This window comes from Onychostruthus taczanowskii, unplaced genomic scaffold (assembly GCF_017590055.1).
Source record: "Onychostruthus taczanowskii isolate IOZ18803 unplaced genomic scaffold, ASM1759005v1 scaffold18, whole genome shotgun sequence".
NCBI classification, from domain to species: Eukaryota; Metazoa; Chordata; class Aves; order Passeriformes; family Passeridae; genus Onychostruthus; species Onychostruthus taczanowskii.
The window spans coordinates 3,581,518-3,598,946 of NW_024499017.1; the positions used below are offsets into that span (position 1 = coordinate 3,581,518).

At 36.3% G+C, this 17,429-nt stretch overlaps 1 protein-coding gene across 2 annotated transcripts in view; it reads left to right on the plus strand.

Moving 5' to 3' along the window:
- FTO (FTO alpha-ketoglutarate dependent dioxygenase) overlaps window positions 1–17,429 on the plus strand; it is a 219,623-nt gene that overhangs the window by 44,461 nt on the left and 157,733 nt on the right. For both annotated transcript variants that reach the window (XM_041400922.1, XM_041400923.1), the window contains exons 4-6: window positions 7,214–7,357; window positions 13,381–13,460; window positions 13,778–13,921. In XM_041400922.1, the coding sequence (XP_041256856.1) occupies window positions 7,214–7,357; window positions 13,381–13,460; window positions 13,778–13,921 (368 nt within the window). The remainder of the gene's footprint in view (window positions 1–7,213; window positions 7,358–13,380; window positions 13,461–13,777; window positions 13,922–17,429) is intronic.

Consider the following 17,429-nt stretch of genomic DNA (forward strand, 5'->3'; position numbering starts at 1 on the left):
TTTTATCGTTATTTAAGAGTGAACATGAGGAATTTTTGTTTGGCTTTTTTTCCTAACAATGCTTGAACAAAGGCTTGGATATTTTTTTAATGACTCTTAGTTTTGCAAACATAAGATTAGAATTTAGAAACTTGATTTGAATTTGCAAATGTTCTGTTATGTTTCATCATTAGCAATGGATTTTTTTCTTCTTCCAAAAATGCTGTGATGTTTGCTTTAGAACAGGGGAAGAATTTGCATTGACTTCAGAAGGTTTTGGCTAAAGACTATGATATAAAAATAACAGTTTATATTCCTATGTGCATTCTCTTATTGGTTTTGTTATTAGTTTTGAAACTCAGTGTCACTTTGCTACTTAATGTACAACTGAAGTCATATTATTTACATTTTCCTGGATATAAAACATCAACTGGCTTAGCAAATTGAGTAGAAGAGATTTCCTGACTGGTAAAAGTGTAATTTTCTTCATGAACTTCTTTCTGTTCTGTTTGTCAATGGTATCAAGTAGATGTGTTGGGGTTTTTTCCATTAGTACTGTAGAGAAATATTTTTTCAGTAGGATTTTAAGTTAAAGAAACCTAAACATAATACTATAATAATACTGTGTATGAGGATTTATTGTGGTATGCTTAAAACTTTTTGCTTTAATATAAAGTTTGCTTATGGAGGGGGAAAAAATGAGTCCCTTTAAGTTCAGCTATAAATGAACAAAAATGAAAGCTGCTATGTTTATTCTCAACTCGTCAGTTGATTTTCTTTCTTTTATTCAGTGAGTTAAATAAGTAAAAATTATGGTGTTTTAAAACCACTGAAAATTCTGGAGAAGATTTGATTGATGTGGGTAGATAGAAATATTTTATATTTTTAGGCTAAAAGTTATTTTGGTATCTATGCATAATTAATTTTTTTGCCTAATACAAGGTTTTTTCATAAATACATTTAAATTAAAAGTTTGTATTTTTTTCTGAAAAGTTGGGAAATAGAAAAACAAAGAAAACAAGATCTTTCTAGTAAATCAATTGATTGTTCTATCATTAAAAAAAAATGAAAAGTCACTACTTGCAGTTTTTCTGATTCTGCATTGCTCAGGTCGAGTTCTTGAGCTTTAGAGGGAGTTTCAGGTGCCTGCCATGGCAATGGAGCAGCGTGGAGAGATGCCCTGCAGTCCAGCTCTGTGTGCCAGCAGTTCACTCCCATCTGTGTCAGGGTTGTCATTGTGTAACCCGAAAGCAATGACCTGCCTGTTCATAAATTGGAGGAAATGGATCCTGTTTATACTTAGGAGTATGGTTTTGTAACTGAAGTGTTGGTAAATATCTCTTTATGTTAAAGTTTTGTACCCAGTGCATCCAAGAGGATTTGATTTTAGAGAAGTAAATTTTTCTCTTCTGATTTTCTGTTAACAGCCTTCCAGTGCTGGTGGTTATAACCTCAACATTGTTTGTAATATTATTCCTTCCAGTTCTAGGTAATGTCAATGTTTTGATGGTTTCTGCAAAGACTTTCAATATTTCCTATATTACCAGGTCTCCACAACTGTGAAACATGAGGATCTCAGCATCTTTTTGAAGAATATTGTTATATTATGGAATCATGTCTTGACTTTTTATTTTCCATAAATATGTTTAGTTTTTATGCCGACATCTTTTATTAGCACTTACTCCACTCATTCATTTAGTATTGAATTAGCCTTGAATTCTCAGTGTAGTGTAAAAAGACTGTCACAGAATCATTACAGAACACATAATAAAATGAGTCGTTGTGGTCAGAATTTTTTTGTTGGAGCTATTTTTCCTTAGAAGATGTAGATGAGCTGGATTAGTAATTTTCTTGGAGAAAACACCACTTCAGTGGGAAACGCAAACACAAATTAAGCATGTTGATTTTTGTTGGAGCTGGCTTGATTCTTTTTTCCTGCATGTTTTTTTTTTGTCAGCTCTCAATTCCTCAAATGCCCAGTGGACACTGAGGGTCTGTGGCAGCCTTGGCATGTGGGAGCTGGGGCTTCCAGGGCTGCATGGCTGGTACTGACCTACCCTGCTGCAAATGCACAGTCCCCAGGTTGTCAGATTTTGAGCAGCAGCAGCAGCCCTTGGAGTCAAGCAGTCTTGCTGAGCTCTGGCAGCTCTGTCAGACTGTTTAGAGATGCACAACTCAGGTTATATGGTTTTCTTTGTACTTTCATTTACATCTTTATATCAGTATTTGTTTTGTACCTACTTACTGGATTAAATAGCATTAAAACAGATACTACTGTAATTGAAACAACTTGTTTTCTTGTTCATTTGTTCATTGTTTGATGCCATAATGAAAATTTCATGTTTGAAACTTTGATCAATGTTAATTGGAGTAGAAGCAGATTTCAATATGCCAGAAAAGAAATTTAGACATCAACATAAAGATATTGGAACAAGCTGATATTCTAATTGGTATCAGTGTTTATTTTCTTGTTTCCAGTGTAAAACTCTTTCAAAGCAGCTTCAAATGAAGTACAATTCTAACAACAAAATAAAGTAAACATTTAGCTTGATGCTTTTACTTACATTACATCAGGTTAAGAGTAGGTTGTCAAGTGATGAGAATAAAAATTTGAGAGGTTTCCTTTTAGTGTGTATGCTGCATCAAAGTGCATGAGTGGTAGTCAGGGTGCATATGCAGAATTGAATAGGTTACAGAATGTGTGTTCTATTATACTGCCACTAACAGTATTTGGAATTAATTTAATTTCAGAATTTATCAAGGAATGGGAATTTCAAATTTTGATCAATTCGGCATTTTTAATAACACATTAGTTTACAAGTATCCTGTCACCTGAGAGCATGAAGGTAAAAAAATTGTTCAGGATTTTAATATAGTAAGCTAATAATGCATATTTATTTCCTGCTGCGGTTATAAAGTGAATTGCAATTCAGTAGAATAAGGGCATTTTCAAAAATTGGATTTTATCCATGAAAAGTTCCTAATGACTAGCTTTCCATCAGGTCAATGTAAGTTTTGTAGGAAGTTTTATTACTTACCAGAGCACTAGTTGGTTCTAAAGATGTTCTTTGAAGTAGAGACCTGTTTCAGTTACAAACTTACAGGAGATGGAAAAAAATGTAAACACTTGAAGTGTGTCCATCTTCTCTTACCTGGATTTCCCACAGAGGAAGAGATTAGGTAAGTAGTTTTCTCTAGAGTCTATACCATATCCAGTTTGTTTTCTTGCTGTAAGGGCTATTTGCTGTTTAACTCTTGAACTCCTACAAACTGGCTCTGTCTGCTGACAAGGTATTGTTAAAAGGTTTAACAAACTTACTGTTAGTTGCAGTGATGACTGATCTTCTAGGACCTTTTGTGCTTGTTTCTTTTGTGAAATGCTGCTTGTATGTTTTTGCTCTGTGCAGCTAGAAGCAGCATCCTGGCAGATAGTCTAATGATGGCTATTTCATTTAATTGGGAATAAAAATTATTAAGATGCACAACAGATGTATGTTTCCCCACCATATTAAAAACAATCCTGAAACTACAAAAGTTGTTCAGCATTGAAGTCAGTCTAACTTTGACAATAATCCTCTTTATGTACTGTTTAGTGGATAAAAGTCATGGAGTAGATGCTTTTTTGCAGTATTGCAATAATTTCTAATGACAATAATATAACATAAATATTACTTGTTGAAGTAACAGAAATGTTATGTAGAAAATGTTTTCTTACTTTTGAAGAAATGGGTAAGTGTATGAAATGGTCACCGCTCTAACTTGTAGGGTCTGACCAGTTTGGTTTATGTTCTCAAAGACGCAAATCTTTAGTGATCCACTAATTTTCATAATAATAGATTAGAATCCCTGTTGTCTAAAAAGAAATCAGCACTTGAATAGACTGTTGTGGGTTGTGGGGTCTTTTTTAAACATCTTCTCACTGATCAAATACAGCCTGTCCTTCAGAAATGAAGGGATCACAGAATATTGTTTGTTCTTATTTTCATGCTTTTGTTCCTGATTTATGTGGATACACCATTCCAAACATGAATTGATAAGAACATTGTTGGCAAAATCTTATGTTTTTTTTTTGGTTTTGTGAATGTCAGTGGCAAGAAAAATTTAAATGTTAATACAATTTAACCTCTTATACTATGGTTTTCAGTAATGATGTAGAGGAAATAACTTTGGGTAGATACTTATTTCTCATCAGCTGCTAAGGAGCAAAGCATGCTCTGCTTCTTCCACTTCTTGCATGTAACATATATAATTGCTATTGAAAGATGCTCATAATTTTTGTATTTTTTTTTAAATTGAGGAATATGTGCATTCTGGAAAAAAATCAATCAATCTGTAAGAAATAGAATAACAGTGGTCAGTTGGATTTAATGTTGAAGTAAATGCTTACAGTCCTTGTTCTTACCAGTGTGTTGGCAGTGATTCTATTTTCTTAAAAAATGGTATGTAAGGTTACATTTAGGATATAATTTGGCATTACAGTTTGACTTGAATAGAGATAATTTAGGTTTCAGAGCATCAAAAAGTCTCAGGCTCTGGAAGATTTTGGAGCCAAATAGCAAAGAAACCTTTCAAAGCTACTTTTACTTTCTGTGCTCTGGAACAATAACCAAAGTAGTTCCAGGAAAACAAGTTTCATATTGTTCTGAACCTAACCCTGACCCAAACCTGATAAGATCAGATCTTAGTGCTGGAACATCTCTGAAATTTGAGCTGTCTCGTTAAAAGCATAATGTTGTGGCCAATTTTCTGCAGCTACATTCTCTCTTTCATGGCTCTACCATAATTACAGGTTTGATGAGGTATTGTTATGTTGTGGTAAGATTTTACTTCATTGCACCATTTTATTTGGGATTCCAGCATAAAGGTTTCTTGCAGGCCCAAGTCTGTAAATCTCTGCTGACCAGAATTCAAATCTGCACATAGTTTTGTTATACTTCCATTAAATACTTGTGTACTTGACCATTTCTGTATGGCTTACTACAAAATACATTTGTGTTCTTAAGGTGATGGGTATGTGATCCATGATTTATTCACATGACTTATTCTCAAATGTTTATGATTCAGATGCATCCAAATGTTTTCACTTAAATGGCAGCTGTAATTATATCAATAAATATACAGCATCCAGTCATTCTTGAGGTGTCATAGAGAATTTAATAAAAACTTCTTTTTATGTAAAAGTTTGTCAGGATATGCCACAAATGTTAAGGTGTCTCTTTTTCCCTTGCTCTCAGTTTCAGGGTAGCTTGCATTTAAAAGCAAGTAGCAGCTTGCTTCCATTTGTTACCAAAATAACATGGTAGGAGCAATCAGTTTCAATTGCTGCTGATAATTATAAGGTGCAATAATTGAGAATATAGAGAAAAGGAGACCGTGAGCTGTATTTGAACTCAGTACTTAAGCAATAAAAAATTTATCAAACTGCAAAAAATAAGTCATTTTAACGAGCACATTCCAAAGGTGCTGGATTTATGAGGAGACCCCAGGAAACTTTGATTGAAATTGCTGTCTCTGATTGTAGTTCTATATTTTATTGGTGCCATATTGTGAACAGTGCTGCTGCCAAAGTGAATGGGAAGGCAGCATAGCAGAGAGAGTTAACCCAGAAAGGTTACTTCTTTTTATAATATCCATGATGTATTGCATTAAAAATGCTTTGAAAGCCGTCCTATTTGCAGTTTTCAGAAAACATTTTTCTTAAATTAAGTTACGATTTATCTGAACAGGGTAGAAAATATGAAAGCCCCTTGAAGAGTTTAGTATTGATTTTTCTGAGTATTTTCTAGCTCTTGTTTTCTCATTTTTGTGCTCCTTGATGGAAGGGCCTAGAGCTGCTCCTGTGAGTGAGAGCTTCAGTTGGATGAGCCCTGCAGCAGGGAGGGAGGGAACTTGGAGACTGTAAGAATTTTCACTTAAGAACATTCAGATTGGCTCTTTAATAGGCTTTGTCTCTCTGCTTCCTGAATTTAGATAATACTTCCTGAATTTAGATAATACTGATATAATAGTTAATAAATTGTCTTAATTTTCTAAAGGCTGTTCCCAGCTAAACAACCTGCAGTAACCATGTGAGACAAATGACATGAATATTTTAGAAATGTGAGCTTGTGGTCACACTTTGTGTGTGCCTCTTATAATAAGAGCTATACATCTTTAATGTTTTTCTTCTAGAATTTACTTAAGACAAAGGTTTTTTAAATTATTGTACAAAAGCACATTTCAAATGGACAGTGAAATGGACACAGTTGCTAAGTTCTAAGCAAGAGTTGGGCATGGTGCATAGTTAATTCATAGTTGTTCACTGCTGTTCTGTGCCAGCTACTTATTAAAACTTCATCCCTCTTCTGTCAAAATGCACTGTTACTTTAGCTGTAAAACTGTTACACCATAGCTCCCAAATACCTTGTTATAAATGCTGACTGTATCTTTCAATTTATACTGCAGTGAAGTAAGCTTATGAAAATGGTTCTGAGGGATTAAGCTCTAAATACTGTTTCTATGCAGTGGATTATTTTTTCCCCAAGCTCAACACGTTCATGTTGCATAATGATAAGAAAAGTGTTGTGACAAATGCATTGAAGCTTCATTGGCTCTTGCACATGTTATCTAGCATGTTTGACTAGTAATTTTGAGAAAAGAATGACAGAGATGATTCCAAGATTTGCTTTGTTGGTGTAGACTGTATTTTGTAACCATTATTTCACCTTTGCCTCAGTTTATGATTTGGTGAAATTGCAAGTACATAAACAAATGAAATTTTTCCTAAAATGCTTTGGCAGTTTACAACTTGAAATTCTTTCAGAAGTTATCTATTGTTATATCAATGTTGCTGCATTTTTTGAATTTTTTTTCTTCTGTGCTTGTAGTTTTAGTAATGAAAAAAAATTAGTGATGCTTGACTAAAACTCCCCTTACACATGCTTAAGAGTTTCAGAAAACCTTAAGTCCATTACAAGCCTTGACTTGATTAGCCTTCACTTGGTAGTTAACTTAAAGTCTTCATCTTGGTAAAATTGGTTGCAAAACAATTCTTAATCTCATATGGTTTTTATTTTTCTTTTACCTGTTGCATACTTTTGAATTTGGAGATGATGATTATAGCAAGTGGAGACTATAGAATCTTTAAGCCTATTCAGATTGTACCAGTATGGGATGTCTTTAAGTCTAAGCCAGATTTTGTATTTATGATTCTTACCTGTTCCCTCATTCTTGTGGTCTCTTTCTCTCTCTCAAGATTCATCTGTAAAAGAAAGCAACGAACAGGAACTGAAGGGAAGAGACCCAGCTGTTTGGCACGTGGGCTTGAAGGTGGCATGGGACATAGAGACACCTGGCTTGGCAGTGCCACTTCACCAAGGAGACATTTACTTGATGCTTGGTAATTTTCAAGGACTAAAATGTTGAACTGTCTGCTGAAAATAGAGAAAATTACACTTATGTTAAAATGAGTTACCATACCTTCCTTACAGTTAGGACTTTTCTTATTTAGTAAAACATGAAATCTGTCTGGAGTATATAGTAAATTTCTCCTGCTCTGCCTAATTCCAAGGTATTTAGGGGAACTTTTTTCTTAATGTTTGTTTCCCTTTACAGCTAAGAAAGAAATAGTCTTTTTTCACCTTTTTCTGTCTGTTCTGCAGTCAGAATTACTAGTTCAAGTTAAACTTCAGGCCATAACTAGAATTTCCCCAGATCTTGCCAGAAGTTGTGCTGTATCTCTTCCATCCTTGTATTTCTAGATTCTTTTTGTATTCTTAATGCAGTTTTTCTGAGCATCTCTTATGTTCAACGAATAAATTTCTGTTCTTCAGCTTGGCTTATCAAGTGACACCTGTATTATGTAGGATGTGAATGAATGTCCTAAAGTTTTCTGGTACCATGGTCCTTGAGGTTTCAGTCATTATGCCAATCTGTGGATATTTTATTAGTCACCAGTTTTACACATGACACTTCTCTCCTTCTGCTACTATGTCTACATTCAAGCATGCTGTTTTCTAGTAGTGGGATTATGCTGAGATCATAATGAACACAGCTGTCTTACTCCAAGAATGAGTCTCGATGTCTCAAGCGTAGAGGATTAAGAAAAGAAAATTAAATTGAGTTAATTTGCTGGAGCAGCTGAGCTTATGTGCTAAGGTTTATCCATTGAAAGAAACGAAGCGAGAGCTGTTGCTAAGCTTTGTTGACACAAAATCTGTTGCTTTCTGTTTTGGCTTCTGTTTCTCTTGGTTTTCATTTTTGTTAAAATAAATTTAGTTATAGATTACACTAAAAACAATAACAAGGTTTCTGACAACATCATGTTGGCCTGTTTAGTGTCTTGGCTTGACATACATCATCTTTGAAGACTGAGAGCACTTGCAGAGCTCCCTGCTTATGTGGTTGTGACTTGGAAGGCATATTCCATGGAATGTCCCTCGAATGACTTGTCACTCTCCTAGCTTTTTGGGCAGAACAGTCTTTTGAATTTCACCTTTCACAGTATATATACTAAAAAACAATTCCTTTATAAGCCATCATAAAACCCATGTGCCATTCCTTGTTCTTAGTTATCTCATCAAATCCTTCTGCAGGAAGTGTAGTGTAGAAGTGCTGGACTAACTGTGCTCTGAAGAATGTTCAGACATGGAAAGATCGATGTGAGATCCTTTGGCATAGTGGTCTGGACGTGCCTCCCTTTTTTGTAAGGGCATGAAGTAGAAGCCTAGAAGGAAAGAGGGACAGTGAAAATGAAGTTTAAGTGGCAGCTAAACATTCCTAGAAAGGTTATTATAATCTATTTTTGTGCAATAGCAGTTAGGCCATCAAGTAAACTTCTTATCTAATCCTTCCTGACTGGAAACTTTGAGCATATAGAGAGCATTGCTGGCCAAGAGATTCAGAAGGTATTTAATAAAAGAAGGGGACTAACTTTAGTATTTTTATTGCAAAATACTGTAGATTGTAGTTGATTGAGTTACCAGATCATAAGGGTGTTTTTTATTCCCTAGTGGAATTTATATAGTGACTAAAGTATTTTCAGAGATTCTATATGAAGGGTAGATCAGAAAGTTAGTTTATTTAATGAGTAACATCATGAGCATGTTTAGATGGAAACAAAGGATATATTAAACATTCTTTTGAAGATGATGTGTAAATCACTTTCTTATTAGTACTTTTGAAGAGCTACAGATTTGAGCTCTGTAGGCCAGGTGTTTTTTTAATCTCTTCTGCATTTCCATAGTCTTTGTGTTTCTTTTCAATTACTTGGGGAAAAAATTACTCTTCTAAATAGTCTTAGGGGGTATTCTCAAAATGACCCTTTTATTGGCTTTCTTTGTGTAGCAGGACTGCCTTTATCATTTTGACTTGGAGTGAAAGACAATATAAGGAAACATATATAGTTCCAGTGTATGTTTTACTGTTTGGATTTTTTACATTAACTTAACAGGGGATATCTTGAAGATGCCAACTAAAAGACAAAATATGAAAACTCTGTAAAAAAAAGAAACTTGACAGTAATAAAAAAAGAAGATTCATTTGTCTTGCTTTTGTACATGTTGTATTCCAGAACCTCATTTCAGTAAGCAGAGTCCTCTTACTGGCATTATGTTAAAAGCAGTGGCAGAATGCAAGACATCTAGAAAGCAGAATATTGAAGAGTCCTGCAGCTGATGGTGGTTCATGTACAGACACTGATTGGTAGGACTGGGGGGATTGGTTGTGACCACCACTGACTCACCCACCCCAGCACGGAACTCAGCCACTCTGTAGGTCTGTCCTTCCAGTTGCTGGAATGGTGTAGTGTTACTGCTTTATATGAATGTTGAAAATGCTGAAACATCACATTCAACATGTTGCTTATAATTTAAAAGTCAGGTCCTATCAATTTCTGTACCTGTAATACCACTAGTATTTCCTGTGGTTCACACAAATCTATATAAGAGAGTGTGGTAACTGGATATTTCTTATTGTAAGATGCAATTACAGTAACTTGTAAATCAAGATCAATGGGTATAGCAAAGTAACAAAAAAAACCCCAGTTTTTTCTTTTTAGCATTTCTAGTAGACATTTAATAATGTTTCTGTTCCTCTCTTCATTGGCTTTATGAATGTTTTTATTATTCTGGGGAGAAATTAAGTAAAATGTCTTATTATTTAAATTTATTTTGTCCTTCTCCAGAAGGCCTCTTCAGATAAAATCATGAGCCATAATTTAGATGTATGTTAATACTAAACATAAGGTGATCACATCCATTCTTCTTTTAAGCTATTACAATAATAAAAATGTATTTTATTAAGCAAAACCTCAAAATTATTTTAAGTAAGAGTGATTTTTTAAAATAATTTTTTAGGCTTTTCTTAATATGAAGAAAAAAGTCCAGTGAATGGCTGCAAGTCTGCTGCCTAAAAATTCAAATCTAGACTTTATATCACTCATGAAACGGAAACACTTTAGCTCAATTTGGAATAATATATTGGTCTGCAGAGGAAGTGCACACTGAACCCTGCTGTCTCAAGTACACAGTCAAGGGGTGTCTAATATGAAACGTGTTGGGTGCATGCAATAAATCCAAAATGCGTGGAGGTGAGCAAAGGGCCCCATCTGCTCTGTCCTGGAGCATGCTTAACTAAGCTTGTCATGGTCCTACTATTAAATTGGAATTTTTTTCCCTAATCTTTGAGTTAGACATGACCAGATTTGCAAGCAGATTTACAATTTTCACTAATTTTCCTACCATGACTTCAAAACATACTTAACAAAAATACATTCTGGACTCTTTCAAAGGCAGATTTACTTTTCTGCAGCTGTTTCCCATAGATCAAGCTCTTAGCTTGAAGGTTAGGGTTTTAAAACAGCATGAAGATGAACTTTCAGTCTTATACCACTCCCCACCCCCAGCAAATTATACTTTGAGAAGCATCAAAAAATTATTTTCATGACCAACCAGAAGTAGGTTGCACACATTGCAGAGTTGGCTTGTGGTTAAAGCTAATATTTAATGGAAACACTTCCACATGTATAAAGTGACTCATTAAACTGTTTCTAGATATTTAATCTGCTTCTATTTTCACAAATGAACTTGAACCCTCTTTGCTCTCTAGCATCTTGAATGTGTTGGAGCTTTTCACCTCCTCCTTTTTTTGAGTCTACATTTAATCCAAATGGTACATTTGGATTAGCTACTCTTAAGACTTAGAACTCCAGAAATATATTTGTCATTAAAAAACTTTGATTGCAAAGTTTGCAAACTCTGACATATTTCTTTTAAATTCATTATTTTTCTAGTTTTTAGACTTTTAATTTGTTTTTATTTGTGCATGTTTTTTCTTGTTTGTTAATGGTAGTTAAGAAAATTAATTGCAAAAGTCCATTCCGTTTCACTTTTGTTTGTAGATATTTGTGGTGATTAGAATATCAAAGATTTTGCCAGTGCTTTAAACACCACTGTACCTTTTATTTGCCTCTTGAAATAGATAAGAGACAACTGTCCAAAAAGTTCATGGGGAACACTTTAGAGAAGATAGAAAAGGCTGTATAAATCCCTGTTGGTAATTCTGGGAGCCATTTTTTCTTGTGGTTTGTGTTTTCCTGGGAAATATTTTACCTCAAAGTAATAAGTTTAGGGCCTTTAGCCTCCACTTCTTTAAGGATTGGCTAAGATTTTCTTATCTTTCTACCTTTTATTTGTTATGTTGCAATAGTCTGCAGTGACATGGGTGTCACATTGTTCCTCTTGAAGTGCTTTGTCTCAGCTCCCTGATAGTTCAGTGGTAGAATGAGAATTAAGTGTCTGTGTGTTATTTCAGTGTCTGTGCACAGACATACCCATTAGTCTGTTCTTTTGATAAAGGCTGTGTGAGCACGGGGCTTTCAGTGCTGCTGGTGGAGCCCAGGTAATTCAGCTGTCAGAAGAAAGCCCAGAGGGGACAGAGCAGGGGCTGGGACTGAGAACAGGATCAGAGAGCAAAGGGAGGATCTGGCAGTAGTTTGAAGGAGAGGAGAGGACTGTGCTGAAGGTCTGTGCTGGAGGGATGTATTTTGAGAAAACAAGAGGCAGAAAATCCCAGATGTCAGTACAGTGCAGGAAGAGAGAGATGTACCATGTGAACTCCACAATTAAAAGTTGAATATGCAACATCCAGAGTCCAAAATGTATCTGCTATCTGTAAATAACAGTGAAATCACTGAGAAGTTTAATTGATGGGGGGGGTCCCATGTAGAGAATAATAGCCTGCATTCTGTGCTGAAGAGTCTCTGTTTTGCTTTTGCAGACCTCATGGGCCAGTGCTTAGTCGTGTAAAGCTGAGGCTGACCCCTTAAGAGTTGTTTTTTACTGAACCCCACGAGAGCTCTGTGGTACTTCCAACATGGGTGACCAAGGAATGAAACAGCTTTGGTTTGGCTCTAAAACCAAAATAGCATTCTGGGTGTAGTGTTCTGTATCTGAATAAAAGCTTTTAATGCCAGATGGACAGTGGCCAACTTAACAAAGAGTGATTTTTTCTTTTCAGTTAATATATATTTAGGAGAAAAAGAAAGCAAATCTTTGCCACAATCTTTTATGGCCTAAAAGGTATTTTTTAATATGCTTTGAAGCATGCAATCAATGAAGCTTCAACTATTTTAGTACAATTAGAGTTTTAAATTTTTTGCTAACTTATAAATTAAAATTACAGGCTTCTTTCTGAGATTCATAAGGGATTAGAGACAGTTGGGAGCAATTCTAAGGTGCAGCTCTGCAATGAAAGTTATGCCAAGGGTTTGAATAAAGGTGCACATCAAAATGTAATGTCTAATTCTGTGTTTGCTACATACAGCCATAAAGAACGGGCACGGAAAGGGGTAGTGAAAGAGTTTAGGTTTGTTTTCTGACACAATTCTTCTTGAAAGTGATTGTGGTATTTAAATATTGTGATGTCCAGAGATGATAATGTTCTGTGGCCCTTGCGAGACTGGGTTCTGTGCAATTTATCCTCATATGTGTCTATAGGAAATAGTTTTTTCGTAAGGTTTTGTTGGGGTTTTTTTAGCATTTTGTTTGCAAGAACTTTGAGCATGTTTAGTGATTTTGGGAAAAGAGACTGTAACTTCCAAGTAGCCTCTTTATTCTCCTCCATAGTCTGGACTTAGTAGTCTCCTCAGCTTTGGAGGAATTAATTTGTTTAGGTGAACTTTCCCTATGAGAGGTGGGAAAATGCCACTTCTAAACTGTATAGGAGAAAGCTAGTGTAAGTAGAAATATTTCTGACTCTAGCATAGTAAATAGTAACTGTGCTCTGCAGAACACTGGAGCTATGTGACTGAATTCTCTAAGCATTAAAGCAGGATAAATAGTGTACTTAATTCATATTCAACCAGATTAACTTTGATTAAGTATAATTTTTCCCTGTACTTAAGGTTTTCTAATCTGTCCCTAGATGACCTCAATATGACCCATCAGCACTGTGTTCTGGCTGGTTTGTCACCTCGGTTCAGCTCCACTCACAGGGTGGCAGATGTAAGTACCAAAACCATTTCACTCTTTGGTCCCTTGTACAGCCAGTATCCTGGTGCCATGTATGCAGCACCAGGACATCAGAATTGTGGTTCATGTTATGCTTATGACTCAAACTCTTTTCATTAACTGCTGTTGTTTATTTTTGATTGAGGTACAATTGGTTCTGTATTGGTAGTTGGCCTTAACTCCCAGCTGGGCTTATCAGATGTGAGTTGTGAATGTGCTGCACCACACCTCACGGATTGCTGATGAAATGTAGTTGAGAAATACAAATTTTCTGAAGTGGCTATATATAAGTTTTTATTGTATCTCTACAGTCTTCAAGAGGAACATTGGAATACATATTTGGGCGGTGTGAACTGGCACTCCAGAATTTACAGACTGATCCTGATTCAATGGCTTTGTCTTTGAAATCACTGGAAGCTGCAGTGGTGAAGCAAGTAGAAGAAATACATAATGAGGTGAGATGATCCACACTGAAAACACCTCAGCCAGGTCTGAGCAGTGCATCTCCTCATGGAGTTAATGGCAATTAAGTGTGTTCAGCTTCTTACAAGGCATTGCTTTGTAGGAGTTTGCAATGTGGCTTTTATGACTTTTTTACTTGGGTACAGTAGTTGGGATTATCGTGGAAGTTTTCATTTTTCCTTCTTAAGATCCCTCTGCTGGTAAAGTGAGAGAAGTTTCACAAAATACTGCACCAGAACTGACAGTGTGGTGGTCAAACAGACTACTCTAGCACTTCTCTAACAAAAAGGAAGAGAGAGAAGGGATTAGAGGGAAAGGAGCAGGTAGATTTTTTCAGTTATTCCTCCCTGGTTTTTGTTGAACCAGGTCTTTGCATAATGCCATGGGTGGCATAATTGTGACTGTGTGCTCTAAAGTATGTTCTGAAGAAAATACAGTGGAAATACTGGTGAGGAACATATTTTAACAGGTCACTTAGTGCTACAAAAGATGCAAGTGTATTAATGCACTTGGACAGAATTCCACTGAAGCTGGAAGTGCTTTCTTGCTTGGAGCTGTGCTGTATTTCTACTAAGATAAATTAGAAGCTGTACAAAGGTCATTTGCACTCAAATTAGAATTCTTGTAAAATGTTTAAATTTCTGTCTGCTGAGGAATATAATATTGTGTAGTGCTACTAAAACTTTGTAGAACACATTTTTATCTGTATTGTGTTTACAGTTGGTAAAATGGAGCATAGCGTTGGCAAAAGATTCACGCCCTTGACTTTTACCAAAACAGCTCCTAGGGCAATTTAAAGAAGTCTGATGCATGCAGGGGTTTACAAAACATTAATCAGGCTCAGTCCATAAAACTACACGCATATGTGGTTTGCACAGCAAGGGCCACAGGCACAGCTGGTATAAATTTGCACGGGTCCTTTAACATCAAAGCCATGTGCTGTTTACATCAGGTGAGAGAGTAGCCCCTGGTGTTTGCAGTCACCTGAATAATTTTGCAATGTGACATACAGGGATGTTTCCTGTTACACATATGGGATATACTGTAACAGCAATCCTTGTTTAACTTGTACTTATTGTGCACTTAGTAGACACACTGGATCTATATTTAATTTGAAAAGAGACTACCCATCCTCCTATTTTAGTATTTTTTTTTCCTAAATTTTTTATCCCAAGGTCAAATCTTCACTTCCTATTAGAGTGCTCCTTAAATTTCATTTATTGCTGCACAAGTAGACAAAATTTCTAGGGGCTTATCTCTGTGGTAAATGCCATTTTTTTTTTTCAAACATCACTGAGCTGAAAATATAAAGACCTGTGAAGCTAATGCAACTTCTCTTGCATATAAAAGCTTCCTACCTTCCTGTATGATAAATCTTTGTCTTTTCAGGCGCTAATAGAAGTTTTAGGTTCAAACTTTATCAGGCAGATGGAAGAACAAGAGACTGTTTTGTTTCTTAAAAGAATCAAACTGCTTACTGATGAAAATGAACCTTTCATTTCACACTCTTAGTTTGTTAGCAGTTTTTAATGTAAAATCAAAATCACTAAAATCCAGATCTCCATAAGATTAATGGAGAACTGCCACCCAGTTTCCCAGTTTTGCCTGTGTATTTCTGATAGACAGCTTTCTGTGCTATTCATAAAGCTCCTTGCAAATTTTTTTATCTTCTTCTGAACCAGAGATCACGAGCTTGAAATGAGATAGTGTCTAGTGGTGATGATATTGTTGTATTTTATTTTTAAATATTGTCCTAACTGAAGTTTTTCAGTTTTAACTCTTATAACTAGCTGCAGCCATTCTTCTTGGTTCTTTATCTTCCTGAAATGCTACGGGTTCATTCTTTTTACCCCCTTGCTGCTACCTCCAAAGCAATCATCAGAGACCATTAACCAGAACAGAACCATCACAGTACCAAGCTGAAGTCTACTAGTTTAGCAGATTCACAGACTGTGCTGAAATTAACTGCTCTGCCAAATGAGGCCTGGATGAATTATCTGTGTCTGCTCGAGGGAAAAAGCCTAAGAGCGGGTCTGAAAGAATGAGGAATGGTTCTGTGCCTTCACTTTTGTACTCCTGGGCAGGAAAATTGACTTGCTGTGCTGATAAAGTGTGTTTGAACTGAGGATCTGAAGCATAGGTGGAGACTTCATTTTTTTTTCAGTTTTTTGGTAGGCAGAGAAACCTCTGAGAGAGTATCTGGGGGGTGTCCTTACTTGATGTTAGATTTCCCAGAGTTCATTTTTCAGGGCCCTGTCTTGGATGTCTTGACAGAGATATTCCTGTTGAAAAAGTGAGATGCTAACCTGAGGAGGATTTTAGCATCTCTAGTGGGCAGCCAGGTGGAAGTTTAGTATTTCTTTAAACCTGGCTTTGTTGTCATGGTCTCCCTCACTAAAACAGCCTTCAAAGGAATATCTGAGTAATTGCAAGGTATGTGCTGTGTGTTAGATGTGTGAGTCACTTCACTCCCAGTGTGTACTTTGTAGCTGTAAGTAAAGATAACCTTAATTAAGGGTGTTCACGTGCAGTTTGTCTGTGCAGCTCATGGCCTTGCAGTCTGCTCAAACACTTCAGTGGCAGGGGTGTAGGAGGCTGAGCAGATGCAGTTACCTGGCAGCTGGGGAGCACAATAGCCTGGCAGCTCACACACAGTCACAACCAGGCTGTTGTTTGGTCAGGAATAGTTTATCCCAAAAGAAATGGTCTCGCACAGTTCTCTGAATGGCAACTTCTTGCTCCTCCTACTACTTTCCTCCTGCTTGGCTTTTTTAAACGTGTACAGCTGCTGAGTACATCCCAAACAGAGCTACAGGGCACCTGCGGGAAACCGCTGGCAGCTAAATTATTTTTAAAGAAATTAAATACTGCTGGACAGACAATGTAACTGCTCATACATATAAGAATAAATCTGAAGAAAAGATCTTCACTAGCCTGTTCTTCACATTTCAAAGAAAATTTATCTTGCTCTGACTAATGCAGAATCTGCTAATAGTTCATGTTGGTGTGAGGTATTTTCAAGGCTTCTGTATTTGCCAGCACCAAACTAATATTCAGATGTCCTCAGTGTAGTGAAACACCAGAGGCAGTCTTTTGTGTTGTGGGATTGTGTTGAAAATATGGCAGGTTTCAAACTAAGTACTTAAGTTGGAAAGGTGGGGGATTTGTTCACATCAGGGTGTTTGCTCAGCTGTGATAATCAGATCCTGATTGCCATGATTGAAACTAGAGACTGAATTGGTTGCCCTGTTGTTTGTGAGGTACAGTCACTTTTGCCTACAGCAAATCTGTTTTTATGGCAACAGGAGATTAATTGAGCTTGGAGAATGCATGGGGAGGTAAAACATGGGCTAGCTGAGTTGAAGGGATGTGATGTTGGACACTGAGGTCGTGGGTGAGAAGGGGAGTGGTGCAGGCAGCCAAAGGAAGATTCGTTTGTTTTAGCACATTACAGTGAGCGGACAGCATGGTTGGTGGCTACAAGTATGGCAGAGAGAAAAT